This window comes from Bos indicus x Bos taurus, chromosome 2, assembly GCF_003369695.1.
Source record: "Bos indicus x Bos taurus breed Angus x Brahman F1 hybrid chromosome 2, Bos_hybrid_MaternalHap_v2.0, whole genome shotgun sequence".
Classification (NCBI taxonomy): domain Eukaryota; kingdom Metazoa; phylum Chordata; class Mammalia; order Artiodactyla; family Bovidae; genus Bos; species Bos indicus x Bos taurus.
In genome coordinates this window covers 17,897,939-17,910,552 of record NC_040077.1, presented here as the reverse complement: position 1 = coordinate 17,910,552, position 12,614 = coordinate 17,897,939, and the positions used below count along the sequence as shown (strand labels likewise).

Genomic DNA, 12,614 nt, shown 5'->3' with positions numbered 1-12,614 from the left:
GGGGAACATGTCTCTATTTTGAAAGTGACTGCCTTTGAACATAACAAAGACCAGTTTAGAATAATGTAGGGTTTACACTAATTGAAGAAAAGCAAAGTGACATGTATTTCCAATTTTCGACCTATGTCTTGTTCTTGCTGTCCTAGTAAAATGGGTCTAATTCAAATAGACTTAAAGACATGATTAGCATGACATGAATGATTAGCAGCAGGTTGCAGGTAAGCCTGTAACTGTGAAAATCAACGTAATTTGAGTCATTATAGGAAAGTGCTTATTTCTGCTCTTACAAAAAATAATCATCTGGTCACAGCGAGATATAATGCACCTTATTCAGTGAAATATGTTTGCCTTACTTTACAACAAAAATCAAGATTCAGGAAATTGTCCATCCTGTATAACTGTTATTTTCTCCAGAAATTGACATTTTAATTTCTTAATCATTTTAAAGTAAATTTGGGGGGCTAAATAATTGGAATTGCTATTAATGAATTCTCAGTACTTCTAAGACAGTCAAAACGCTCCACAGAATCAGGGAAACTCTGTAATTCTAAATGACTCTTGGGCTTGGATTAAATATATGGTGAGGTTGTTATCTCCTTCAGCAATCACATTTGGCCTGTCTTGTGATTTTGTGGTGTGCAAACTTGGAGTTAGCCTGAAACAGAACACTTTTAAAACTTGATAGCCAGACCCATTTTAAAAACTGAGCTTTTTGGCCAAGGCTTCACATTAGTATTTATCAGTATCTTTAATTTTTAAAGTGGGCACTATAATAAAGACTGGAAAATATCTAGCATTTCCCATATATTTGCTGGACATTGACATTGCCTCTGGTATGAAATACTTGTTATTTTCCACTTTTTTCATTTGTGTTGCTTGTTTTTCCTTTAATAATTAGTTTGTGGAAGTTCTTGATACATCTGGTATATTAGAGCTTTGCCATGAAATGTTGCAAATATTTCTCCCAAGATCTACTGTTTGTATTTGCTTATTTCTTATGGGGTCTTAGCCAGCATCAACATGTTCAGTTGTGTAGGTTATGCATGGTTTCTAGACTTGTACCGTTCACACTGAAGGCCTTGTATGTTTGCTTTAAATATTTTATGGCAGAGGCAATGACATATCTTGAGGAAGAGGCATCCTTAAATTTTTTTTAACAAATGCACTATTTGGTGTAGCAATGATTTTGCTTTTGCCATATACAAATTTTTGTTTTTATGTAGTTGAATCTGTAAATCTATTTTTAAAAGCTCTGCCCAACAAATGTTTTCTCAAATTTTCTCCTCATTTTTCTTGTTTTTTTAATTTTTTAAAAATTTAGCTCTGTGGTCAACATGAAACTTATTTTGTAAATGGTGAGAGATACAGGTTTACATTTGTTTTCTCCCAAATGGATAGCTAATTGGGCCAGCATTATTGTACAAAATATTCTTTTCCCCACTGAACTGAAAAGTCACTTGGATTAAAAATTGAATGTCCTGGGTACCTGGATTAATTTGTGGATCCTCTGTTCCGCTTCCCCATGTACATTCTATTTACCAATATCACACTTTTTGATGACAGTAACGTCACAATAAGTTTGAATATTTTTTGAATCAACTATTAACTTATTCTTTTAAAATTTTTCTTGGCAGGGGAACTTTCTCTACATTTAAAAAAATTTTAATTGGTCAAGAAACACTGTTTTTTTTATAAAAAAAAAACACACACAAACTTCCCCCTTTTACTAGTTTATAATATTTAAAAAAAAAAAAAACAAAAAACACCTCAGCATGTTAAGCTAAACCTCAAAAGTTCAAATTTGCTATGGATAGTTTACACTTGCTGATATAGTTTCTGAGTTCTGATGATACATGCTTACTTTCTAAAATATCTCCATATTAACTAAGCAAAGAAATCCAGCTTATATTCTGGATAAAATAACATAAGCACATGCAAAATATTTAGAGGGTTTTACTTACTATTAGAGCATAAGAACATTTGTATAACTCCTATTTAGAAGATTCCTTCAACTAATTATCTCATTGAACCCTCACATCTTGAAATCATTCTTCCTATGATTCTCTATAATTTACAAATGACATGACTAAGACCTTAAGCAATTTAACTTCTTTAAACTTCTTTAACTTCTGGTCACCTATTTAAAAAATTAGGGGTGATACTTCTTAGAGGTTGCTATGATTATTTGATGAGATAATATACACAGAGTGCAATCGAATGTCTGACAGAGAAACTGGTCAATATATATTAATATTTTATTATTACAATTATTCTGTAAGTCACATTTTAGCCAGTGATCAAGAAGACTGAACCCAGGGCTTCCAACCTTAAATTCTGTGCTCTTCTCATCTCACTGTGCATTCTCTTAGCTCCTACAGCAGATATTGAATGGCATACAAATAAGATTGTAGAATTACAGCTTATAAAGTTTTCCAATTTACCCATGGACAGTAAAGATTTGTGAAAATCATAAACGATATCTTTTTGGTTTAACTCTTTTTATCACACACAACATTCCTTATTCCTTCCTTTTACATCTCTTCTTATCAGATTAAACCTAATTAAAATGCATAATGACCTGATCTCTCTTAAAAAGCTTTACCTGACAGGAGATGGAGTCGGTGCCCGCACGTGTCTAACAGGGGAAGGGGAGTGTCTTATCGGCGATGGGGACTGCTGTCGAGCCAACTGTGCTTTGGCAGCAATGGATGGTGGTGTGGGAGACCTTGATTTTGGTTTAGGAGGTATCCTGGGAGGTGTTTTATGTGGCAGCTGTTGCCCAGCGGCACCATCTATGACCATCTCAACTGCTGCAATTGATCTGGCATCAAAGTGGGCCTCAATCTTCTGCAAAGAGAAAAACAAAGACCATGGTGAGGAGAAATAGTTGGCGAAGCAACAATTTAAAAGGCAGTATATATAGTATATATTTCAAGAAAACCTTTTCAATTCGAGTTTGTCGTGTTTCTGAAATCTGAGCAGTCGAAACAATTGTCTTTGTCCTTTTAGCGGGTACTACTTCTTCACCTGTAGGAAGGGAAAGACAAATATTTAGGAGGGAGCACAAGGACCCAGTTTTAAAGGGGTTATGTTAATTCTGACTACAAAGTCAATAGGATTTTCTAGGTATCCCAATGGGGAAAATTGCAGTAAGATTTTGATTTTGTATAAATAGAAATTAGGTTTAAACAATGAAAATATTTATTATTAGATATGAGTTTGCTTAGAATCCTTTTGAAAAATTTCATTATTTGCCAATAATTTGAAAATGTAGATGACTTAACTGAAAAACTTTCCAATTGCTAGTGGTGGTAAAAATTACAGATTGCTTCAATGATTCTAAACTCCTCCTTTTCATGGGTATTGAAAAGCCAGCTTTGATTTCAGCTCACAGTATTCCATGACCTCAGAGTGGGGGCAGGTGGACCCCTGGTCCCACTCGGTCCTAAATGTCCCCTCTCCCGCCTCCTGTTCCTCGACCTCCGGGGCATACCTTGAACCAGTAATTCGGCAGTGGAAGTAGCTCTTCCAACGCTATTGGTTGCATTTACTGAATAAGTGCCAGAGTCTTCTGGGTATGCTTCTGCAATCAGTAAGCTGTAGAGTTCGCCTTCTTGTGAAATTTGAAAATCAAGGGAGCTCTGGATTTCGGCTCCGTCCCGGTAGAACTTCACCACAGGTGTAGGGATTCCAGTCACTCTCACTTGGAGTCGCACTTGGCTTCCTTGTCTCACAGTCATGCTCTGCAGCCGTTGAGTGAAGTTGGGTGGCGCTGTCTCCGCTGCAGCAGAAGGGTAGAAAATCAGGACCAGTGCCAGTGGGGTACTCCCAACAAGCTATTTTTAAGTAATCACAGCTTTGTTTCGGAAACCAGGTCATGACTCGCTGACTCAAACATCCTTGACTGTCCTTGAGCCCAGCTCATCCATCAGATGACCGCAAGCGTGGAGCCAAGAGGTGGCAGAGGGCACCCACCACCATACTTTATTGTTTTGTTTAGCTGTTCTAGGTCACCACATTTTAAAAATGTTATCATGTTATTATATTTTCAGAGAATTTTTCCACCAGTTACTCCCAACTTCACATCTAGCACTTTTTAATATGTTAAGGTAACTTTACATATTTCAGTAGGTTGCATTAAAATAAATTCCAATGGTTGGTTTGCTGGATATACCTATAACTTACAGAATCATTACATTTTAATTTAAACATAAAATCCTAAATTGGTTCCAACTTAATCAATATTCAAATAACTCAAATATTTACTTGCATTTAAAATGTTAATCCAAACAATGACATGCTTTAATGTTAGTTATGCTACAGAAAGTGGATTTTTAAAATTATGTTGGAAGTTTTTAATAAAATAGATGTGAACGGTGAGTGGGATTAATTTTGACATGTTTTTGAGTAATAAACAATAGCAGATGCTGTCAACCTTGTGCATTGTCCCTTCTGAATTTTCTGGATAAAAGTTAAAGTTCATACCTGATGTTCCGTCTGTTTTGGTCAATGATAGCCCTATACTTAAACAGTGCTAAATACATAGTTTATTGGATAAACATATGTAATGTTATGCAGTTCATGAAAGATATTGTTCTGTAACATGTAAAGTAGTGTGATGTTCTATGTATTAATATCTTACAAAATAAAGGATGGAGAAAAATGACAGAGGCCATAAAGATTGGGTGGTAACTTTTATGGGGAAACTGTGTCATGCACTTGAATCATAAATTTGCCCTTTTTCTATGCTTGCAGTGCAATTTTTTTTAGAAATAGGAAGTAAATGAAGAATTATTAAACATCATAACCTACAGCAGTACTTCTTAAATGGGTAGTTTGTGGACAACTAGCGTCAGAATCATAGGTGCCTGTTAAAGTGGGAATTCTTGGAGATACGCATATTTCCTTAGTAGGTGCGTACACAAGGCTCCAAGCCTTTCTACTTGCTCAGAAACACAATTTTAACATGTCCTTAGTCTACTTTTAGGTGCCTGATACATGTATAAAGGAAGTCGTTGTCAGCCACTTTTTGAGGAAACTTACATTCCACAAGACAAACAACTTTGCCGTCAATGCAGCGTCCGGGGAGCCCTGCTCTGGATTCCAGCTGCTTGTGCTCACTAGTTCTTGGTGGACAACCCCCACCCCAGGTCCTGGAGAGGCCTTCTGGGCGGCGTGTTTCAGGGGATGGGCAGGGCCCCTCCTGCCTACCTGTCACGAGAAGCTCAGCAGTACTAGTCGCTTGTCCAGATCCATTGGTGGCTCTCAGGGAGTATCGTCCACTGTTGGCTTTTGTCACGGCGGGGATCGTCAGTTTAGCGCGGCCATCGCTAAAGGAGATCTGCACGCCGGGCAGAGTGGAAGTAGAAATCACCTGGCCATCCCTAAACCAGCTCACCTCAGGAACTGGGAAACCTAGGAAACAAAGAATTCATCTTTATGTCTGGGGCACTGCCAAGCCCTCCATTCTGTCCCGTATGTCCACTCCCTTATCTTAAACCACAAAAGCGATCCAGAGTGTTATGCTATTCCATGACAGTGAAAATTTGACAGCTGTGTGAGAAAAGTACAAAGTTGCAGACCATTAGGAAGGTCTGTAGGTTCACATAGAGGCCAGCACCTTCATTTTACAGGGGAGGAAACTGAGGCCAAAAAAATCTCAATAATACTTTCAAGGTCCCTCAGCAGGCAGTGGCACACAGAGGGCTAGAACTGCTATCACCTGCCCTCCTGCCCAGGGGTCTATCTAAGACAATTTAATAGACATCATTAAAATCATAAAAGAGATTTATTAAAGTGAAGAGCCAAGGAAATTCTGAGAAAAACAGTGACTGCTGTCCTCTTCAAAAACAAATAAGAACAAAAGCAGCAAAGGGATCTGAAAGTTCAGCCTAACAGGCACAAGAGGACATGCTCATCTCTTTACCTCTCTTTGGTTACGGGGACACAGTCTGCCTGACCTCTCCTGCCTTTCAAACACACTTCAGTAAAAATGCCATGCTCATACAGTAAGAGGCTAAGCTGAACCCAGTCTTTCAGAACAACATGGATACTTGGAGTCACAGGTAGAAAAGTACAGTTCTCTTTACCCACCATGGATCGTGGCACTAGGGACTAAATGTATGCGGCTGGATGTTTTAAATACACTAAAATTCTGCATTCAGAAACATGAGGCAAATTCAGAGCATGGTTTACTCTGCCTTTGGCATGAAGGTAGATGATCTCTTTTAACTGAGGAAGTGAAGATGAGCAAGAGAAACTTTATCTTGTTGTCTTTACATTAGTCAATCTCCCACTGTGGCCGAGTGAATAGTTTATTTGACGAATTCATAGGTGTCAAATATTTTCAGTGGTGTTTTCCTAAGAATTTTACTAGCATAAAGTGTGAAGGAACAAGAAGCTTGTGAGGAAGCCAGATTCCATTACTCCACAAGCAGGTGAACTTCCCAGTAAAGCTACATGTGATCTGCTTGTTCACGAGTTACTGAGTGTTACAAGATGAATAAGTAAATTATTTGGAAGTCAGTCAGAGTTTGTCATGTATGAGAAGAATTGAATGGGTCTCTATATACATATACAATAGAAACTGAAGAATGATTATGATATTTATGTCAAATCATATGATATGTCAAAATATCACATATGGTATTTGTGTACTATAAAAGTGTTACCCAGTTATGAATAAGATTGGCACATAAAATAGAAAACAAAATGTGGAAAGAGAAAGGAAAAGGAAATCTTATTTTATATCTTTATTATAAGCCATAAAGTTAAAAAAAAAAAAAAAGAGGAACCATGTACCATGGAGGTGCATCAAACATCTCCAACTTTTAATTCATATCTTACATAACCAATTATATTACAAAAGGAGAAAATGTGGATTAAATAATTTTCAGATTATTTACAATATGGTTCATAGACTACCACCATTTTGTCACATGATGACAGGTCCCAGAAATCTTCCATTTTCAAAATCATCCTTTAACTGAGTTATAAAGAAAAAAGAGAAGGGGAAAAAATGAGACAAAAGAACTTTCTATTAAATATAATTCTAGGGTTAGTGTTTGTTTCTCTTTAATATGTGAAACGAGTGTCAGATATTATTTTGGAGTTTCATTTCAAAATGACTGGAAACTCTTTTCACTGACTAGAGATTGAGAATACAAGAATGAAATACTTAGGAGTTAGCTCGTCACTGAAAGTTCTGCCTTTGAGAGAAGTCAGTTGTCTTGTGATTTTCCACGTGAAACCACAGAGGCTCAGGCACACGGAACAGTCAGCACCAGGCTGCTCGCCCGGTAGCTCCATGACCGGCCCCTATCAGTCTGGAGTACTTGGCTTCCACTCTGGCTCTGCAGCTGAATCCAAATATAGAATGACCAAATTTGGTCCTACTCAGAAGCTGGATTCTGACAACAGTTTTAATCCAATGCTAATTATTTTGCTTTGTGGAATTATAAATATGCAGAAAACATTTTCTGACTATTATACTGTCAGATTTTGTCAGCACTCTGGGAATGGTATACTCTTATAACGACCCTTCCAGAGAGTTGGACCAATTTCACAAAGTGAAAGCAAGGCTTAGGCTTAATGTTGAGTCCTACAAAAAAGTTAACAGAGAGGAGGCACAGAAGACAGAGGAACATGCGAATGTGTGAGCTTACCACTAATGTGAGCCTCAAAGGTTGCGGTACTACCCTCCAGTACCACAACGCTTTGTAACGGCTGCGTAAACGTCGGTGCTTGAGTTGCCATCTTTTCAGGCACTCTGGAAAGGAAGAGAAAAGAAGTTAGAGGGTCACATCTGAGGGCCATTCTGGAGCTACTCTGTCGATGGCAGAAACACACATTTTCCAAATGGGTTGCTTCTCAGATCATCTGTGGGCCCAGAGTGGTCTCTTTGGTGGCTTGAATTTGGCTTCTGAGTTGATCTGCAGCTTAACAGAGTAAGCAAGTCTAAGGGGAGATGGAGGAAAAAATTGAAGAAAGCAGACCAAGGAATGTATGCTAGTGGTCAAAGAGGGCAATTCAGTCTTATGAAAGGTGGGAAACCCGGGAGAGAGTCAGGAGAAAGGGAAAGCTGGAGGAAACTAGGGATCATGACAAATAAAAGCAAACGTGTGAAAAGTATAAAATGAATTTTTGCATCCCATCAATGTCTGAAGGAATTATTTTTTTAAAATGTCCTTCCTCCCAGGATTTTTCACACACTGTTCTTTACAAAGTTGACATAGATTCAGGCATTATGAATTTAAGTAATCCAGGTGAATGTTTGAAATAGTAACCAAAACTAAAAGTTTATAATTTATTTCCTTATTTGAAAAGTTTTGGAAAGCTTTGTCAACTAAGCACAAACCCTCTGTAGACAGCATACAGTGCTTTTTATTTCTTAATATTTCCTCATATTGTAATTGCTCACTAAATGTTGCTACTGCTGAAGTAAATATTCACAAAGTTTAAATTTAACTGAGTAGGCCAAAATTTATTACAGATCTGAAAAATACTGACTTGAGTTCTTAATAAAGAACAAATGTCCAGAATGCAAAAATGGAAGGCTGAGTGAGGTGTAGCTGAAGTGAAAGCACCTCTGCTTTTACAGCACAAATATTAAAAAAAAAATCAAAGAAAATAACATGAAACTGGCAGTTCAGTTCTTTTGTTAAGTGCAAGAAAGTATTTTGCCTATTAGTTTTAGATTATGAGAAGCATTTTCTGATGCATAAATACCTTCTTATTCAACGTCACTATTCCACTATTCTGACATAAAAAGCAGATTCTCAGCTGTCAACTGTTTCACTGCTAGTGTTCATACAATTCTGTATTAATTAAAAGCTTATGGAGCAATACTTTTTCTAGTCATAATTACTGTCTTGTAACTTTTTACTTGAGTTAAAAAGAAAATAAAACTAGAATTCTGAGACAATAACATTTATATTTGAAAGATTCTGATAATATCCAAAAGGTTTTTTTTTTTTTTTTTTTAACTGTTGCCAAGAATTCCTTAGTGTAGCATATTCTCTTTAGGACACAAAAACAATTTTTTGTGGCTCACTTTTTCTGTTTCCAAGTGAGTGCATCTTCTAAAAATAGCTGTATTCTTGTACCATTTATATACCTATGTATTTATAGGCATTTACAGTTAGTCATCTAATTTCAGGAAGATGAGAAATCAAGGCATAATTTGAAATAAGTTTCTAAAACACTACTTCTTGTCCTTAACATCAAACATTTATTTCATATCATATAATTTGATAATGAGTTAAATTAAAACACATAATGAAATTCTGAGTGTTTTAGAAAACAATTACATAGCTCTTCTTGTTTTCAAAATTTCTAAATATATTGCAATTAACTGGCCTAAAGGGGTCTTCTATTCCCATTATTTAGGTAAATTTGTTGCTTTAGCACTTGGTCTTGAGAGACCTTTGTCTAACTAGGGCTGAAGGTAGGCATATAAAATGTCATGCTCCCAAAATAAACTCTTCAGCAGATGACTGACAGCAGGCAAGTGTTCTGTCACCGCTCTGCAACTGATACCTCAGCAGTGGATTCCCTTAAAAAGTCATCGGGTGTAGCTGATACCACATGCATTTTATCAGAGCTATTCTTGGTGTGTCTCACTTTATCACTGAGTAATATAACCTTGAACATTCTCAACAAAAAAAGTCCATAAAAGACACAAACGTTTTACATTATTTCAGACCTCAACTTTTAATACTTTTAGAATTAAATACTTTTAAACAATTTGAATCACTAACTGCTGATATGCTAAAACATTGAACTTTTTAAAAGAAAAGCGTTTACATATTTTAAAACAGAAGTTAAAAGCAGAGTAGATAGCACCAAGTAGTCCGACAAACACCTTCATAGGCATTGAGCACACAAAGATAGTAGGGAACTAGAAACTAACAAGGACGGGCCTCTACGAATAAGAAAGAAAAGATGCTGCTCACCTGATTTCTCAGGAGTGCCCAAAAAGGGTGGGACTAAGCCCAAGGTTGCTTCTGAAACGACGTCCTATTTAGAGTTGGTTTTTTCGACCATCTCCAACATGAATCGGTGAGCCTCTAACTTAAAAACAAAACTACACAGTCAAGACTGTGTAGTTTTGCTTTTCTATGCAATCCCTACACCCGAGGCGAGGCTGGGAATGCACGACTGCTCAAGAGCCAGGGGCGGGTCGGGTCTTATATTTGCCACATCTGCTGACAGCCCCACGTCTCAGGGCAGGGCGCCGGCTGATTGGCCGTCCGAGGAAAGCATGATGGGAGCGGGGCCTATTTGGTAGGGGTGCAGACCACCTGTTCTTCTGATTGGCAGTGCTAAGTTTAGCATCTCCAAAGGGGCTTTACCAAGGAGAAACAACCGTACTTAAAGAATAACTCTGTTGAGGCCTGGGGAAGAGCCCTTGTCGCCCCTGATACTATCTGAAAATATGAGTCCGAGGAGAATTTTTAACAATAGAAAACACTTGTGGGCAATTATACAAAACAGTTCCAAACCTGAGGGCTCTGCCCTGAGTCAGGTCTGGTGCCTGTTCCCTTCCCCCTTACAATCAACCAAATGGACCTGTCAATCATCACAAGCAGATGAGGGAGTTTATCTCATGCATAAGACTTCACCTTTTTTTCTTTTTTTTTAAAAGAATCAGTGTCTAAAAACCTCAGCAATGAAGAGAGTTAATTTATGCTATCTTCTCCAGAATCTACTTGTGCTTTGCAGAGTTAGGCCAGTGTTAATGAGCTGTGTGTTACAGCCCTGCAAGAAATAACAGTTGAAAGACAAAATCTGAACCTGGCTTAAGCTTAGCCTGTACAGTGTAATGATTTCTTTTTTCAGATTCCTTTTTTTTCTGGCATTAATATTTACAAATATACATGCACTGATCCTTACTGAGTAGCCAAGTGTTTTGTTTAAATCATCCATAGGGTTCTTTTTCAGGCACATGAAAGCTGCCTTACTAATCTCTGGAGTTTGCTGTTACTAATGGGAAGTAGTTAGGAGATGATATAGTTGCTATTTTAAGACTGAATTTAATTTCAAGCAAGAGATATTTCAAATACAAAAGAGCATACCCAAAGAGCTTTATAATAGTTCAGCTGAGAGATTTGTAAAGCTTCACTAAAAGGGAAGAAAATTGTCTTGTTGATAATAAAAAAGACTTTTCTTAATAAAATAGACTAAAATTTTAAATTTTAAGTTAAGTTTATGTCTGTAATTAAAATGTCCCCTGCTGTGGAAGGCCATGCATTAGATTTTTCAACTTTCTGAGTTGTGATTAACTTATTAACAGGGCTTCCCTGGTGGCTCAGAAAGTAAAGAATCTGCCTGCAATGCAGGAGACCCAGGTTCAGTCTTTGGGCTGGGAAGATCCCCTGGAGAAGGGAATGGCTACCTACTCCAGTGTTCTTATCTGGAGAGTTCCATGGAGAGAGGAGCCTGGCAGTCTACAGTCCACGGGATCACAAAGAGTCACACACGACTGAGTGACTAACACATTTGAACTTATTAACACAAAACAGCACTAAAATATACTGGACAACTTATGTAATATAGTTATATAGACAAGGTGACATATTTAAACATTTGTTTTATTTTCTTAAGCGGTGATATCTATATTGCTGGTATTACTTTTCCCACTATAGATGCTATCTGCCAAAATCCTGTTTGACTGCTTTACTCAGAAACAACTAGTTTCATGTTACATATAATTCCCAATTACAGACTATGTTACAGGAAACTGGCCAGTCATAAAGCAAAGCAAGACCAGAAATGTCATGTGATCTTTCTGATTTGCAGTGTTCACCAGCTGGTTATCTGTTTAAAATGTGTTTGTGCACGTGTGTGTATGGTGAGTCTGTGAATGTATATACGCTCTTAGATTCACTTGACCTAATGTGAAGCACGTTAATGTGTTGTTAGGTTTGCTAGAACCGAAATCAAACCACTTTAATTCTTATGGGAATTAGAGGGAGTGAATAAATAGAATCTTGAAGCGTATGTCATTTTGACCTGGTGTAAAACTGAGAGTTCAAGAGCGGGGAAAGTGGACCATATGTATTATAGACATAAGGTCAGGTGTTCTCCAAAGCTGCTTATCTATTCACTGCTGTTGGATGTTTTTAGACTTTGCCGCATTATCAAGATACTTGCCTTTTGGCATGTCCGTCCTTATATGACATTCAGAGCTAAGAAGGAAGGAAGAAAAGAAGGAAAGGAAAGGAAGAAGAGACCAGTAGGTAAAGAGCTAATTTACTACTCTGGCAAGAGGCCATGTTATTGGATTAGTGAAGAACAGTGGACAATACATGGTATTATGGTAAGCATTAGTTTTAAAATGAAATCTTCCATAGTTGTAATATAGTAAGCTATCCCAGTGGAAACTAAATACTACTCAGATTGGGGGAGCTTGCTGATGCAGTAAGATCTTAATTTATCACCCTAACAGTGGAGAGGAGTCCCAAAGATAATCCAAAACAGCTGATAATTCAAATATAATGCCTACTTAGTTTTGGAATGCGTGGGGTGATTCGCTTTTTGAACATTATAGTCAAGGTTACTCAATAAATAATTAAGTATATGCTCAGTGCTGAATAATGTGCTAAATTATTATA

The 12,614-nt window shown here is 37.3% G+C and overlaps 1 protein-coding gene across 12 annotated transcripts in view; it reads right to left on the bottom strand.

The window, feature by feature from the left end:
• TTN (titin) overlaps nt 1–10,164 on the bottom strand; it is a 276,227-nt gene extending 266,063 nt beyond the window's left edge. For all 12 annotated transcript variants that reach the window (XM_027556470.1, XM_027556566.1, XM_027556480.1 and 9 more), the window contains exons 1-6: nt 9,954–10,164; nt 7,665–7,768; nt 5,212–5,415; nt 3,494–3,781; nt 2,942–3,027; nt 2,603–2,847 (exon numbers count right to left, since the gene is read on the bottom strand). In XM_027556470.1, the coding sequence (XP_027412271.1) occupies nt 2,603–2,847; nt 2,942–3,027; nt 3,494–3,781; nt 5,212–5,415; nt 7,665–7,755 (914 nt within the window). In that variant the 5' untranslated portion in view covers nt 7,756–7,768; nt 9,954–10,164. The remainder of the gene's footprint in view (nt 1–2,602; nt 2,848–2,941; nt 3,028–3,493; nt 3,782–5,211; nt 5,416–7,664; nt 7,769–9,953) is intronic.
• Between the last annotated feature and the right edge of the window lie 2,450 nt (nt 10,165–12,614).